Source organism: Pistacia vera, unplaced genomic scaffold, assembly GCF_008641045.1.
Source record: "Pistacia vera cultivar Batoury unplaced genomic scaffold, PisVer_v2 Contig110, whole genome shotgun sequence".
NCBI classification, from domain to species: domain Eukaryota; kingdom Viridiplantae; phylum Streptophyta; class Magnoliopsida; order Sapindales; family Anacardiaceae; genus Pistacia; species Pistacia vera.
This window is the reverse complement of record NW_022195138.1, coordinates 163323-180862: the sequence shown is the minus strand read 5'-3', so window position 1 is coordinate 180862 and position 17540 is coordinate 163323. Positions and strand designations below refer to the sequence as shown.

The 17540-nt window shown below is 34.9% G+C and overlaps 1 protein-coding gene across 3 annotated transcripts; it reads right to left on the bottom strand.

The window, feature by feature from the left end:
• Positions 1–3636: 3636 nt before the first annotated feature.
• Positions 3637–8239, bottom strand: LOC116139541. 3 transcript variants are annotated; one of them, XM_031425220.1, is made up of 5 exons: positions 8065–8237; positions 4937–4979; positions 4755–4846; positions 4575–4674; positions 3637–4071 (listed from the first exon to the last, which is right to left on the bottom strand). In XM_031425220.1, exons 1-4 carry the CDS (start codon positions 8137–8139, stop codon positions 4576–4578), a joined length of 309 nt encoding a protein of 102 aa, XP_031281080.1. In that variant the 5' UTR covers positions 8140–8237; the 3' UTR covers positions 3637–4071; position 4575. The 3 variants fall into 3 exon arrangements, with proteins under 3 accessions (XP_031281080.1, XP_031281065.1, XP_031281073.1); XM_031425205.1 differs by having other exon boundaries at positions 3638–4016; positions 4580–4674; positions 8065–8239; XM_031425213.1 differs by having other exon boundaries at positions 3645–4016; positions 8065–8231.
• Positions 8240–17540: the final 9301 nt, after the last annotated feature.

The following is a 17540-nucleotide window of genomic DNA, read 5'->3' as shown; positions in this document are numbered from 1 at the left end:
ACCACCCTTTGACTCACCGGCTACTCCCCTACAAAACCCCCAAAGTTCCCAAGCCATTCCACTCACCAATTGTCGAAGACGGAAAACATGTTTTCCTGGCTATCCTTTGCCAGATTTTGGCAGTTTTGAGCTACGACAACTCCAACCACCACCATTAGACTCACCAACTACTCCCCTACAAAACTCCCCAAAGTTCCCAAACCATTCCACCCACCAATCGCCGATGACGGAAAACGTGTTTTTTTTACGGTCCTTTGCCAGATTTTGGCCGTTTTGAGTAACGACAACTCCATCCACCACCACCCTTAGACTCACCGACTACTCCCCTACAAAACCTCCAAAGTTCCCAAGCCATTCTACCCACCAATCGCCAACAATCAGAAGCTAAGGTTTCGCCGTTTCTTGGCCAAATTCTGGCGACTAAAACTTAATCAGACACCACCTCCAAACTCACTGTGATCCACCCTTCAAAACCCTTTCATGTTTGCCACCAAACGTCAATCGAAAGTCTCCATTTTTTGGTGTTTGATTCACCCAGTTTTTTCCAAAAACCGGTTGGACCGGTGCATTTAATTCCTTCACCAACAACTTTGGATGTCACAAAAAATGATTTTTTGTTGATTGAATGTTAAATTATTTGACAGAATTTCTTAGTTATTTCTCAATTTAATTAACTAGTCAAAATTTACTGGACTTGGAGTAATACGCCATGTGTAATGAATGAAGAGAAATTTTATTGCTTCAATCGTTCTCGGATCATTGTTTACATTGGTTTTTGAATCAATTAATCTTGGGCTTATCTTTCTTTATTTTATTGGTTTAAGAATCTCTTTGCTAGGTTTAGAAAGACACAAGTATTTGACAGACGAGAGCAGTCAAAAGAAAATTTACATATACTTGAGGGCGATCCAACTAATTTCACTTAACAAAAAAAATTATAATTTCAAATATTAAATAATATGGGGCTTACTTATAAAATTACTGTACAACACTCTTAACTTTTTAGAAGAAAATTTGAGGTTATAATGCAATTGTATTGTCAACATTCAATATAAATGAACTGTTGAACAGAGATATAATGCAATGAGCAAACGACATGTTCCCATCCAAGGATTAGTGAAATGGAAAGTTTCCACCCATAGGTTTCATTTATTCCAGATTCTCACCTTTAAATTAACATTGTTATGAATTTTGATTTATAAAGCAACTGCAGAGAGTACTATTACCATATTATCCTTAACTTTTAATTTCACCTCCAACCAGCCACCATCACCATCCAGGATCCAGCCACCATCACCATCCAGGATCCAGCCACCAACACCACCTTTCAACACCATCACCACCGAAACCCCAAAGTCACCACCACCATCGTCGCAGTCCCTCTAAACCATGAAGTCAACCTCGTCGCCACCAAACAACCACCGTAAACCACCACCAAATCACTCACAAATTTAGTCACAAACCACCACCAAATCACTCAGAAATTCAGCCACAAACCACCACAAAGTCAGCCGCAAACCCACCCAAAAACCCATCCAAAAACAACCACAAGTCAAAATTCACTCTCTCTCTAAAACGCATCCAAATCGAGGCCAAAGAAGCCTGCTGATGTTGAGATGTTGCTGCTTCGGAAGAAGGCCGCTGGAAAGTTATCGGTAAGGAGGATTGCCGGCATGGTGCTGTTTGGGGTGAACTACAGGATGGGGTAATTGCCACAAGGAAATCAAAATATGGAATCTTTGTGTTTTAGATTTCATTTTTGGCATGAATAATTTTTAGGATTTGCTTCATTATTTTAAAAACCGAACCGGAGGGCAACCCGCTCTACTGGTCGGGTCACGGTTCAACCGGTCCAACCGGTTAGACCGTCGGTTGGACTGGTGACGTCATCACACATCATGATGACATCAGTATATTTTTAAAAAAAAAAAAAATTTCGGATTTCTATTTTTTAATAAGACAATAACAACTTAATTACTGTCTAACATGATTCAAAGTTCAAATTCAACAATAATCCCAACATAATTTAAGTATTTAATAATAATTCAAAGTCCAAATCCAAATATGATGTTGTATTTACATGTTAAATGACAAAATACATAATAATTAATAACAAAACATTTGATGCAAGTGTTTTTTCTTTAATCCGTTTCCATGTTGATTGAGCTTCACACATTAGCATCAAAATTCATCACCATCATCATCATCATAACCATCACTATCATCTATGTAAATTTCAGTAAAAAATGGAAATCATAAGTTAAAACTTGTAATTTAATTTAAATAGATACTAAATTTAAAATATAAGATTCCAAGTAAAAAGTTTATAATATACTTTTTAAAAATGTAATAATACTTAATGTCGTATGATTTTCAAAGTGATAGATGTTGCTGCCGTTTTAATAAGATAGCTTGTTGGCTTTACTTGTTTTGGTTCATGAAAACAAGAGTATGACGTCATTAACAGAGAAAATGGATTAAAAGTTGGTATGAATTGACCATATCTAATGCTCGCCGGCTTCATAAAATTCAAACCAATCTTATTGTTGACTCCCAAAGCAAACTTTGTTGACCACATCTTATTGTTTTACTAACTCTAAACCACTCATTTTCCATAGCGAATCTCGTCACATCCACCTCATCGTGAACAATTTTCCCGTTCTTAAGAACCTGCCTCAGCATCCCCTTTCTCAACCGATCATACGTGGGCAGCCGTTTGATTGCCGCCCACCTCAGCTCCTCTTCATCATCCTGCCGTTGGCTCTGTGCAAACACAATTGTTTGTGAATTCCACGCCTCCCGGATGCACGCTGACGCCAGACTTGCAGACGCCATCCACTTCCACCAACTCCCCAACTGCATCGTCAAGCGAAGGCTCATCGTTCTCGTTAGATCTTCTCCGGCCAAAGCCACAGCCATCTTAGTTACAATTTGATTGCGATTTGAGTGGGATTTCAAAGAGAAATTTTCAAAGAGAAGTTGAGAAATCTAAGAAATTTTAGTAGAGAAATTGAGAAAGAGAAGTTGAGAAACAGAGAAAGGAAATCAATGGAATGGGCTGCGATAGTGCGATTGCGTAGGGTTAGGGGTTTTTGAAATCAAACCGGTTTATCCGCCGGTCCGATTGGACCGACGGTTCATTGACTTTATCCGGGTTTTGGCCGGGTTAAAGCGGTTTAATGCATACTAACGTGTTTAATGTTGACTCAAACCGAACATATGACCGATTTTCGATCCAACCGGTTGGACCGATCGGTCCAATCCTGTTTTTAAAACAGTGATTTGCTTATTAAATGTGATGAGATTTTTAAGGGAGCTTTTATTGAAGGATGCATGTGTTGAAGGATGATGAAGTTACATGATGATGGCTGAGAAGATGAAGAAGATGAAGACCGAAGGAAGGGGACGGGGGAGATGAAGAAGAAGAAGAAGAAGAATAGGGTGGGATGGATATGGTGGTGGTCACTGGCTTGGAATGGGTGGGTTCAATTACCATTTTACCCCTTGACTGTTACTTTAGCAGTTTTCTATTAATTTAAAGGTGGAAATCTGAAATAAATGAAACCAAAGGTGGAAAATTGCTGTTTCGCTAAACTTCAGGTGGGAACATGTGGTTTACTCTAATGCAATAGATAAGTTAAAATTAAGCTTCACTAAAATGAGACATTCATACATGAGGTTGGGTGCATCACAAAAACTCATTCCGGCTTCTTTAGTTAACAAAATACAACCATTAAACTTATTGGCCATAGAATCAAAGTCCAAATGATGTACAATCCTTCCCCTCAGCAAAGGAGGTTCATATTCATGATTTTGCCATGTCTAATTTAAAGGGACATGTTTTTAAAAGCTCCCTGAACAAAGGGTAATTAGTATGAACATGAGGATTACCATTCTCCAAGAATAGAGTAGCCTATATATCTTCCATCCGTCAACTAATGTAAGTCGTCATCTTAGTTCACAATTTGTCTTCTTCAACTTTGAGATGGCCAATACAGTTGCTTCTGAATCGGGGCCTGCATAAACCAAAGAATTCCATGCATCAGGTTCAAGCACCGGCATGAGGAAGACCTGTATTAAACTAAACCCAGATAAATTTGTACACTGTTGCAACTGCCAATTATGGAATATGTGACATAAGTTGAGGGCGATGAATAATTCCAGGGCATTATTTCAATTTTTGGTCCTGATTGCAACTGCCAATTATGGAATATGTGACATAAGTTGAAGGCGATGAATAATTCCAGGGCATTATTTCAATTTTTGGTCCTGAAATCAATTTTTGGACGCTTGAGTCATTTGGTAGAATCTCAATTTTCAACTAATTATTGTGATAGAATACATGGAACTTAGCTGTTGCTCTAGCAACCAAAATGTGCGTAAGATCTTAGAAAAAAAAAAAAAAAAGTGATCCTATCTAACAGGAAGGCCACCAAAATTTATCAAGCAAACAAACATGAAAATAGTAAGACTCCTGGTTAAGATCATATGACTGATGATAAACATAAATACTTTTAACTTTTAAGCATTCAAAATATTGATCGTGTCAATATAGCTATTAATTTATACCATACCTCACATTATCTTGGAGTTGAGATCAGCCGCCTCCAGTGCTCGGATGAGATGTTTTACACGAAAATTGAGTTTTTCATTTTCTACGGCAAGCTTCTCGGCCTACAGTCAAAGTCAAAGGAATGTAATTCTGTCCATCAATTTCCAATCAAAACAAGAACCAAGTACACACATGCAATCACCTTTTTCCTTTCTGAAACAACCTCTGCATTTGCATCTTCTAGCTTTGACTGAAGCTCACTTATAGTTTTTAAGAGTTCCTCATTTCTTCCATCTGCACTAGTTTCAAAATGCAGGTGATAATGTTAGGACCTCAACTTAGCCCACCCAGAAACCATATCAAATTGAGTACCTTACAACCCACCTTTCTTATTTGCAAGGGAAGCTTGGAGCCTGGATAAGCGTTCCTTTAGTACAATTACAAACTTGTTAGATGTCAGAAATGATGGAAAAGAATTGAAAGTTTAACAGATTAATAATCACTGTCACTATTATTATTCCTTAGTATGTTTTCCATCCATATGCATTCCATAAACACACAAGTTCCAAAAAACTAATCATGAAAACAACATTATTCATCAGGCCATATATTAAAATTTAATGATAAAGCTACAATTTTCATACACACAAACACACATATATAATTCTTCTTTATTTATTCTTATTTTAATTTCTTATCCTTATTATTTCTGGTAAAAGAAAGGGTGGGAGGGTGGCAGAAGAAATTCATAACCACTTTGATATCAGCAGAATTCTATAAATCACAGGATACTGGTCAGATGGCCAATAAGGTCAACTGTTAAGATATCTACATAATTGTAGATAAGTTCAGAGAACAAGATCTTTATTCCATAAGAGCAGAAATCAATTCCATTATATTTCCAGAGTAGTAGCGTAACTATTTCCAAGCAGCTCCATTACTGCTCGGAGTTAAGTGCATGTGATATTGTTACAAGCAAAAAATAGCACCTCAGTAGCCAACCAATAGAAGAGCAGTGGCATAAGTATTTTCAATCAGCTCTAGAACTGCTTATCATTTTGGTGCACGAGATACAGTAAGTGTAAAAACAAACTCCAAAAGTTGTCTATGTAGAAGCTGGAAGTATTAGAAAATTAGACAAAGCTTTGTAAGAAAATTAAAAATCACACCTTAGGAGGGGTTAGACCTTAATTTTTAATCTCTGGAACACAAAACCCACAATTGTGTCCTCTAAGATGCATCATGCATGTCTAGTGGCTAATTCTTTTCGAATAGATAGCAAGAAAATTAAAATAATGAGAAATTAATGATTTACAAGAAGGGGTTTAGAGAGTGGACTTGAAGTCCACACAAAAAACCAAAAAAAAAAAGACCTGGAGGATTTCAAACGAAAAGAAAAGCCACCTCCTCTGTCTGCATAAAGCAAACCCCAAAACAAGCAACTGGAAAATAATGTGGAAATAACTCCTGATAAGGACAATGCAGCTTCCAAGTCGTGGAGGACAAATAAAAGAGAACTTTGTCAATCTCAGAAGAAACAGAAGCCCAAAGGGAAGTCCAAAATCCGACCTTGTCCCAAAGTAATGTGACCTCCTCCCCAATAACATCATCAAATATCCTTATTGTTTCTAATTTCAGATCACCACAAAATGGCCATCATTACATCTCCAAAGCACTGAAGCTTTCTTTCCATACCAGAAACCAGTGCACTTTCAACCAAAAAGAAGAGACAGATTGGGGCTGCATCAGAGTGTTGAGAGCTGAAACAGCTGGACCAATGATGCAAAGCAACAGGGCAATCCTAGAAGATCTGGTCTATGTTTTCAGCCCCTTTTTTGCAAGTAAAGCACCATAGACTTAACATAAGTCTTTTCTTGTGAATTATATCATTGGCGTTAACCTTCACTTGAGCAATTGTCCAGGCCAGAATTTTCACTTTGCAAGGAACGCTAACCTTCCAAATCTATCTTGACAGCTCAAAGAGAGGAATATCAGAGCCATGACTCGGCCAGGAGAAAAAGGATTTACAGAAAAGGTTCAAGAGTCTCACTCCACACATTTTTATAATTCTATCTTCCATTTCCTTTTAGAGAAAATTTTTCAATTTAAAGAATTATGATTTGATAACTTTCTCCCAAAGCTAGTCAAAGAAGAATCACTAATTTTCCCTCACCATAAAATTAATATAAGTGACTGAGCAAAAAGGAAAAAGCTCTGCTCAAAAAAACTTTAGAGATGTACTTTCCATAAGAACAAATAAACCCTCAATTAAACTAAGAGAGAAACAAAAGGATAGTAAAGGTTTTGTTAACTGCATGTAGCGGGACTGGCAGTACATTATGGAAGCCATCCAACCCCAGTGAGGGAACTATCAGCCATCAATATTCATCCAATAAGCTAATCTAGTAGTGATAAGTTTCCATTACTGACTAATCAAGAGCAGACATAAAATGGACTATATAACCAATAAGCTGATCCAGCAAGTTGTCAAAACCAGCGAATTAAGTACACCTAAAAATAATCTATATAACTTCCTACAATGCAAAATGCACATATCCCATTTATATGTTCTTGAATCTCTAATACAGTTAATTACAACCATGTAGGGCATGAAAATAAAAACCTAACTCCACATAAAATATATGCAATTGAACTTTCTGCTATCATGTTCAGCTCACTAGAAAACTCAGTTCAACAAAAGCCAAAGGCTACTATCTCAAAAATCGAAATAACACACACACACACACAAAAAATCCCATAAGCCAAAAGATCGTGAACATGAATTTCAGGAATCAAATGCATATTTTTCAACATAAGGATGCATCATTTTAAATTGTTAGTTCACAGTTTTGATCGAACAAAAATTAAAACAAAAACAAAACATATAACTAACTATTTTCATCAAACAATGGCAATAATCACACCCCAATTCCTTGAACTAAGATTAAACGTTCAGATTAGAGGAGAGCTATAGGAAGTTTAACTTGAACTCATCCTTCTAAAATTTATGAAACTCTTTATTTTCAAATATCTAAAAACAAATTTCATTAAAAAAAAATCCTCTGTATTACAAAATTAGGGAACATAAAAACGAATCGATCAATTTTCAAACCAGTAAAGATAAGTTTGTGTAAATTTGCTCTAAACACAAGGCATGATTCAAGTTAAGTTAATTTCATGTGGGACCAAAATATACAAAACTTAAATAAGATAAACTAAAAACTAGTAACCACATATTAAAGAAAGCAAAATAAAAAACTCGAAATGAATGGTGAGATAAGGTAGAGCAGATTCAGTACCAGCCTTAGGTTCTTAAACCCAGTTAACGAGCTTCTTATTAAAAATGGTGGCTTTCATGCATTTTCCAACAGAACCCATCAACATGATTATTTAATCTCCTATCTAACAATAATGAACTAAAATTTTAATAAAGAATCTTAATCCTCTTTATTACAAAAAAACAAAAAACATAAAATCTTGAGAAAAAGAAGTTAATGAAGTGAAGTTCAAACCTCGGCTTGAGAGGCTCTATCGTAGAAGGGCTGGAGTGTTTCTTGGAGGTCTTTCGACTTCTCGGATTCTGCCATCCTTCCCACAACTTCTCTAGAGTTCAAACCACGCTAAATTTGATGCTTTGTTCACTATGAGCATTCAGTTTCACTTGTAATTAGGTTATTATATTATTATAATTCAACGAGTAAACGCATATTATCCTGTATTTATTCTACATTTTCCCCCTTAAAAAGTATGGGTTGCGTTTTGGTTCATTATTTTGGATAGGATTTTGAGAATAATATTGAATAATTAAGTAGGGTTATGATTACAAGAATAAGATTTACAAAATATGTGCTTGGTAGAGTATTTTGACCTTGATATTTGTATTGAATAGTTGATTGATATATTTTTTTATAAATGATTTATTAATATAATATTTTGTTGCATTTTGTTAAAATAATGTATTATTATATATATAACTTATCCAGTTACATTTTAATAATATTAAATATTTTATTGGTAATTTTGTCACCCATAAATATTAAAAAACAAAAACTCATATTAATTTCAAGTACTAATCCAACTGTTTAAAACACATCACATTAATACATATATGATAAAAGTACTAATTATCAACCCTTACAATTATTCTTACATGTTTACTCCATTAACAACTACGACATGGTCCACTCTGTTGCCCACAGTTCATTCGTTATATTATCTCGTACAGTCGTCATGTTGTCTATAATACCTTGTTGTGGTTGACTCGGCCCTTCTCCATTTCGGTCATATTCTGCCCTGTTTTGACGATCACAATATATTTGCTCATTATCCGTACTATTATTGGTTTGTTCGAAGATACGGTCATCCATATTGTACATTCTGATAAAATTATAAAGTACATAACATACCATAACAATCTTCTCTTGTTTGTCCAACGGGTAATTGTTCATTCCATTCAAAATACGGAACTGAGAAAGCGAAATGGTGAAGTGAGAAAGTGGGAAATGTTAGTGAAGAATAATGAAGCAAACTGAGAAAAATAAAAGCCAATGGTAAAAAAAAAAAAAAAAAAAAAGTCAAAAAAGCTGTTAGAAAAAATATTATGAAGATGGGATTGTGCAAATAATAAACCAAACATTATTTAAAAAATCCGGTCCAGAATATGGAAAATAATATTGAACCAAACGCAGCCATGATTGTTAGTAATTTTTAGGTTCGTAGAGTGCTATTAACATAACGCCCTTAACAAATAAATTAATAAAAAAAATTTACCCCTAAATTAGTAGAATTATATGTTAGCCATTTTATTTTCAAATTACTTCAATAACACCCTCAACAACTACACACCCTCTCTGTTTTGCTTGATCTGGGTTGTTTTCGATGGCATTAAACCCCTGGTCACCTCTATCACCTTCCCCATAGTCTGTCATCCAAAACCCCTTTCGTTCTCGACTCATTGGCCCCTCTGATCGTCGGCATCATTAAGTTTATGATTTCGTTGTTCTTCACAGGATTCTGGTCGATTTTGGCAGCAAAAATCCAATTGGACACCACCGTTGCAACCAGCGTCTCCAATCCTACAAAACCCTTATGTCCCCACCAACTGTTTAGTCACTGTTCGTTGGTCGAGAGGTTCATGTTCATTGCGCTTTTTAGTGAAGTGGTGGATGACAAACGGTGAACTATCGTGGCCAAGAAGATTAGGGGTTTTGTAGGGGGGATGGAAGGAGTCAAACGATGGTGATGGTTGGGGTTGTCGCCACTCAAAATGGTCGAAACCAGCAAAAAATAGTCGCATGATGCGGCTACCATGGCCGGCAATCAGCAAGTGATGAGGGGTTATGAAGAGCAAGGTTTGGTAAAGAGGAGGATGGGAGTTTGAATGGTGGTGACAAGAGTGATTTTGGGTGGAAGAATCGCCAAAAAAGGGCGAAAAACGTCGAGGGCGACGTTTGTTAATGTGCGCCAGAGCACTATTAGAGGCAACGATCTGCTAATGTGCATCGCCTCTGCAAAAAGACCAATTTACCCATTTACTGTTACATTAAATAATTTTCCGTCACTTTAAGGGTAAAAATTTGGAATAAATACAATTAAGGGTACCAACTTAGGATTTTGCCAAACCCCGAGTGAGAATATGTCGTCTACACTAATTCAACCCTTGAGATAATCAAATAAAAAATGCACCCATGATTTTAAAATATGTATACCCCGAAATTATCATTTATCCCCTGAAAAAGTATTAATATTAAAACTCGGATTATACATATATAATAATATGATATTTTTCAAAAATAGTGAATGCCCTTAATATTTCATTATCTATGATTATGAAGAAGTTGATATAATAACCCTTTGTAGTGGAGTTAAATGTAAAAAATTTGATCCATGTCATTAACATGTATATAATCATAGGATAATATTATTTGTACAAACTCTTTGTACAAAGAGAATTTGTACAAACTTACATAGCACATCATGTGAGTGCCACGTGATATGAAGGCCCATATAACATTAAGTTAAATGGGTCATAATGCCACATGGCATGCTTTGTGACGTGCCACGTGAGTTTGTACAAACTCTCTTTGTATAAGAGTTTGTACAAATAGCATTACCCTCGGCATGCTTTATGACGTGCCACGTGAGTCTGTACAAACTCTCTTTTGTATAAGAGTTTGTACAAATAGCATTACCCTTATATATATATTTATAAACATTTATTTCTTTTTTATATCCACTTGTGATCTTCAATCTCCAGCTGCAAAACTTATTTTTTTTTTCAAATTTCCTTTTACACTTTTTTATTGTCAGCTTGAATTTCCTTTTTTATATCCGAGTTTTTTTTTTTAAAAAAAATATTTGTAGGTGAAAAGACTAATTTAACCATATATAAATGAATTTTAATAGCAAAATCTAATGGCAAGGGGTGTTCTTGGTAGTTTCTATAGTTATGAGATTTAAAGTTAAGTTTTTCAAGTTGAATAACACTGCATATACAATTTTATGTGACTAAAAATGATTGGGTAAAAGTTCAATTTTAATTTAAAATCAACCAATGATATTTTGTCACATAATGTTATATAAAAATGTTGTACGTGTAGTATTACTCTTTCAAGTTACAAGGGGCGTAATGTCAATAGCCCATGGCTCGTAAATAATTAACGACATCTTCAACGTCGTTACTAGGGCCAGTGCCATCCATGAAACTTTCCAAACCCCATAAGTTTTATAAAATTATAATTACACCCAAAATAGTCTCTATATTTTTTAAATTATCCAAACCAATAATCATGTCCAAAAACAAAATAAAAAACATAGTTAGACTATAAATAAATAAGACCCATGTTGTATAAATTTAATTCAAGTCATTGCATGTAAAGAAATTGTAAAGCAAATATCTTTTTCTAAACTTGATAAATATAAATTACTTATTATCTAAGAAATTCTATTTTAAATGGTTTTTAATTTAGTTTACCCTAGGTTTTTTAAAGTTAGTATTATTTCTTTTATTTGACTTGTTTAACAATGTTGACAGGNAAGAGCAAAGGATTGTGAAGAAGGCTTTGAAGATCTAGAAAGCAAAGGAAAATCAAGCTTCAAGGATTTAGAAAGAGGGAGGGTGAAAGCAAATTTTTTTGGATTTTGAGAAATGAATGAGAAACTGGAAAAGCTTCTTTCTTTGTATTGAATTCCGTATTTTTATTGGGTTTGAATTGACAAAATTACTTATACATATGCACTGTAATTTTACAATCTGGATTCTTATTTAAGAATGTAGTAATGTTGATACTTAGTTTTATTTGGATTTAAATTGACAAAATTTAAATATAAATGCGTTGCAACAACTACAAGGATAAATTGGTAATTTTAAAGGTTTCAAATTTTTAAAAATCTAATTGTAACTTCATTGATTTAAAACATTATTTTTAATAAAAAAATGGAGGGACAAATTGGTAATTTATATTTTCATATATAGTTAAGGGCATATTAATAATTTCGTATTTAAGAGTGGGTATATTGGTAATTGATTTTGTTAACATGACATATAATAAAAAAATTATTAAATCAAACAATAAAGGGTATTTTTGTCTTTACAATCAAATAGTAACAGATTTTGCTAACGGAACATAACGTTGGGTGGGAAAGTGTCGTTTCAAAACTTCACGGGTGGGAAAGTGTTGTTTCACCAAACCTTGGGTGGGAAATTGTCGTTCTCCCTTTTTAAAACATTAAAACACGTTGAAACAATTGTAATTATATTGAGTAAAAAAATATTACTAATTATTAAATTTTTAATATTTATCGTTATGTTGAAAATGTCACTTATATCATTTTTTTAAAATTCGCCCTTCCTCACTTGGATTCTTAGCTCTGCCAGTGGTTTTTACTGTTTTGGTCCTTAGTTGATGAATTTTAGAAACTATGGAGGGTATGGGCAACCTTTTGAGAGTATGGGGGCAAAGTGATTTTGTCTCTTTCACAAATATAATATGGAATATTACTCCATTCTAATACTAATAAAATAATGAAATAAAAGTTTAGTTTAAATAAGATAAGTCAATCCTTAAATATAGAAAAATAAAGACCCTTTTGCATCCTTGTTGTATATCCGACGTACTAATGTTAGTGTATATAGATGCCCTTGTTCATTGTCTTTTTCTAGCTTTTTATCATTATTCAGTTTTTTTGTATATTAAAACAGAGGGAGGTGATATTGGTTGATTAATACTACACTTACAAAGAAATTTTATAAAGATCTCCATAATAAGTGATATGGCAAAAAATGAATGGAAGAGTGAATTTAATGAGTTTGACTTTTTGTTTTACTCTTCTATTCATTTTTTGCTACCTCACTTTATATGGAAATCTTTATAAAATTTCTTTGTAAGTATAGTATTATTGTTATTGGTTCTATATCAATCCAAATAAATAGGGATGACAATTGGGATGGGTACGTAGGGGCAAGGATCCCCATCCCGAAAAGGGAACTTTATCCCCATTTTTGTTCCCATCCTCAAATTGGTCAAAACGAGAAACATACGGGGATGAGGATCCGTGGGGACCAAATCCCTAAATATTAAAAAATAAAAAATTATTTTGTTTCATTTTAATATTTTGTAGTGACAAATTTGAAAGTGTATTTTGTTGAACATTCAGTACTAATATATATTTTTTTTATTGAATTATTCAACTTAAAAATATAATTGATAGTGTTTTTTTTTATAATAGAAAAACGCTTATGAGAGAATTTATTATTTACTAAATGTATAATATTAGAATGATAAAATCTTTAATCATAATTGAATTATTGCTATTGATATAATGTTATAATCATGATTGCTACTGTATTGAAACTCTTTGTTGATGCTTGATTTTGACACCAATGACTCGCACGTGCAAAGTGCTAAGCGGACTTAGAAATCACACGTAATAAGGAATTATGAAATGATACAATGAATAAGAAGCGATATTTAAAGTGGTTCGGATGCTCAAAAGCGAATCTTACGTCTATTGCTATTGTATTAATAGATGGGTAAAATCAAATCGTGTGCAGCGAGCTGAGTTATAATTTAGATAGAATACAAAAAGAGAGAGAATGTGTAAGCTATTTTAGACTAAGATTAGTCAATCTCGTAAATGAGAGGGGTGTCCTCTATTTATAGTGGGAGAGTTCAAGGTAATGATTACAAGTCTGCAAGTGGCAAGGTGTCGTGCAAATCTTTCTTTGCGTCCCATTGGTGTTCTGCACGAGAAATATCCTCAAATTGCATAGGGCTTGGGCAGGTGGATAATTCTTAACCACTCACAAGTATGGTACTCACCTACTGCACTAACAAGAACCATACCCCTTGCATCACTGCGCGATGTGGCAGTGCCTGAACGACACAAAACCTTCCTGAACCCTGATTGGCTCTCACTGACGAGAGTCCACATTAGCCCTAACTTTTTAGCATAACACTTTCAATTCTTTTTTTTTCCCCCCTTAAATTGTTATGTGGGAATAGAATACATGACATGTTCCCACTCAAGGTTTAGTGAAATGGCAAGTTCTCACTCTTGGTTTCATAAATTCTAGTTTCCCACCCTTAAAGTAACACCGTTAGTGACTGTTGAGTTCTGACATAGTTTGTTAGGGTAGGTGCCCTAGAGTCAATCAAATTGTAGCATTTGACTACTTGTAAAACATGTTAATATTAATAAAAGGAAATTTGACTATATTATATCTGAACTATATCATGTAAATCGTATTTCGGATATGTTATATTATATGTCCTTAGAATTGTAGAATCGTGACAAGGGTGTCAAGTGCTTTAAATCTTGATTGTAAGAATCTTATGATCACATTAGATAGCCATTCTAGAATTCGTCCATAGCCCTAGTATTATTTTGTAGTAAAGGCACAGATAATATGGTAAGACTATCATAGTGTTGAACGACCCTATTGAAAGATAGTAACAGATCTTGCATATTAAAGTTGTTTGGTGAAAACTTGATGCTAAGCATGGGTGCTTGCAATTGGCAAGTTCACTAGACATGACTAACCAGAGGATTCCATATAGATGATAACCCCAATGTCTATGAAATACATTCTCTAATGAATAATGGTGTATATGATCCTCATATTTGAGATCACCAGAGCGTCGTGTGTAAATATCAGTGTAGTTTGACACTAGCCTAGCATAGTCCTCTTTAGGGTTATCAGTACATAAGTGAGTGACTACATTAAGAAGTACACTATGGCTATGGTGGATCGACACAAGATTCAACACTATTGATTACAAGAGAATTGTCTCGCTAAGTAATTCAGTAATGACAAAAACCGCAAAATTGTGGCAAAGGTGGAATTGACTTGGTGCTCAAGTTTCGTTAAGTCGTTAGTTTGAATTACCGAATATGAACATATCAAGGTAGAATATTTGAAGTTGACATTGTTTCTATACTTCAAACCTTGATAAGATAATGGATGATGAAAGGATTTAATTACACAGTAACCATACCATTGACAGGTAGTTGATACGTTGAATCTAAATCTATCTGGTGGCCTTGACGTCTGGCTAGAGGCCAATTTGGGTCTGTGTGTAATGAAATAAATGATTGAGTGTCAATTGCGATATTACCCACTACCGATACGATAAGGAGTCTATCGGTCACACACTTAAAAAACAAATCAAAGAAGATTTGGAGTAGGGACATTTTCGTCATTTTGGGACAAAGGGTATTTTGGTAATTCTTACGGTGCAATTAAATTTGTTGAAGGTTGTCGCTTGATAGGTTGTTGCCTATGTTCGATTTTAATATTGGATTTTAATTTGTAACATTACTTTATATATATAGCCATAGAATTTCTCAACAGACTAAGGTAAAGCTTGAAGATAAGTTTTGTACTGTATTAATTTCTTAGTCCCTCTAGTATTGGGTGGGCGCCGACCAGTCTTTCCTTTTGACCAGATCCCCAAAAGGGTTCCAGTTGGAGTGTGAAGACTCTTCACATTCACACGAAACCCAAGTTCCAGTTCTGTCAGCCTTGACGCTCCCTTGAAGAAGCTAGACAAGGCCTAATTGAAAATGAAGTGAATTATTGATTGTGTCATAAAGACCCTTATGCTCGCGCCCGAGCCATAGAATTTCTCAACAGAATAAGGTAAAGCTTGAAGATAAGTTTTGTACTCTATTAATTTCTTAGTCCCTCTAGTCGGGTGGGCGTCAACCGGTCTTTTCTTTCGACCAGATCCCCAAGAGGGACGTGTTCCGGCTGGAATGTGAAGACTCTTCACCTTCACACGAAACCCATTATTTTAAAAACCGGACCGAAAGGCAACCAACTCTGCTAGCCGGGTCACGGTTCAACCGGTTTAACTGGTTAGACTGTGTGACATCATCACACATCATGTTTTACATTTATATAGGGTTCACATGCTACTACAAGAGTTGTTCTTTACTCTCCAATCTCCACCTCTCCTCTTTGTTGCACTTGCATAATCTAAATACCAAAGACGCTTAAGTTATAAAAATTGTAAAACCAATTACATACACATAAGTTGATGAAACAACATTCTCTAAATTATTGATTAATTACTACATACGAACCCAAATCCTTAACCATACAGGAACGATTCAATGTAATGGTTGCCCCTGCATCATCCGTATCGAAATAAATTAATTAGACAATGTCGGCATGATGACCATAAATCATGTATTATTCAAAAACAGCTCCAACAAAATGATTTCGAAGGCATATACATCAGCTTTCTCTATTATGAGTCCAAAATGGGTATATTCTGGAACTAAATACATAAATAAAAAGGTCATATATATTCAATAGTAAATCATCAAGTAAATGATTGCTGAAAATTTTCAACCAAAAATGTTTTGCTTAAGGTCTATTTCTTCATTTATGTTCAAAAACCAAAGAATTGTATCATATCTCAAATTAAATAGGCCCTAGAGCTATATCAGCAAGACTGAGGGAATTTTCATACCCAAATGCGCCTACGACACGTGACTCTTCTACCAACTGTCCATCTGCCAGCAACCTTGCCAAACCGAAATTTTCCACCTGTTTCTGAGAGTGATGATACATAATAATCAATGTTGGTATACGTATTCAGTGTATTTCTTGGAAATTTTCAATTAATCAAAATTAAAGAGAAAATATGAATTGCAGAAAATATGGAACTGACCTTTGGTCTAAAGTCATGGGTGAGGAGGATGTTATTAGGTCTAAAATCTCTATGAACAATGAAACATTTCAGATTTCACAGCAAAGGTCTCGAAGATTACAACTCACCTTGAATCAAATTGGATTGTCAAGACATGCATGCCAATCAACCTTCATGCGTCGATTTCCGGCGAGGGAGGAACGCGTCGGCAATTTTCAGCGAGGGAGGAACGCGTCGTTGGGATTTCAGAGACCGGAGTTGTGATCAATTTCAGCATCAAATGGTTGCGATTTCAGCAAGGGATGATTTTGATTTCAACAAGATTGAGTTTTGATTTGTGATCTTTTTCAGATTTTCGCGATTTCATTCAAATTTTTTCAGAGTTTTTTGCTCGTAGGGAACTAAGGAAGAAGAAACTGCACAGTGCAAAGGGAGAAAGGAGAAATTAGGGCTTTTTTCATTTTTCAGTTGGACTGGTTTTTATTGCGGTCCAGCACTGTTCACGCAGTCCATTACGGGTTAAAGCGGTTTATTGCATAATAGCGGGTTTAATGTTGACTCAAACCGGACACGTGACCGGTTCACAGTCCAACCAGTTGGATCGGTCGGTCCGGTCCGACTTTTAAAACAGTGACGAAACCCCGGTTCCAGTTCTGTCAGCCCTGACACTCCCCTAAAGAAGCTAGAGTAAGGCCTAATTGAAAATGAAGTGAATTATTGATTATGTCACAAAGACCCTTATGCCCGTGCCCATTCTAATGGGGGTCAGGTCAATTAAAGTCAATTCATTAGAATTGGTATTGAAACAATTAATTTTGCTATGTGTGTGT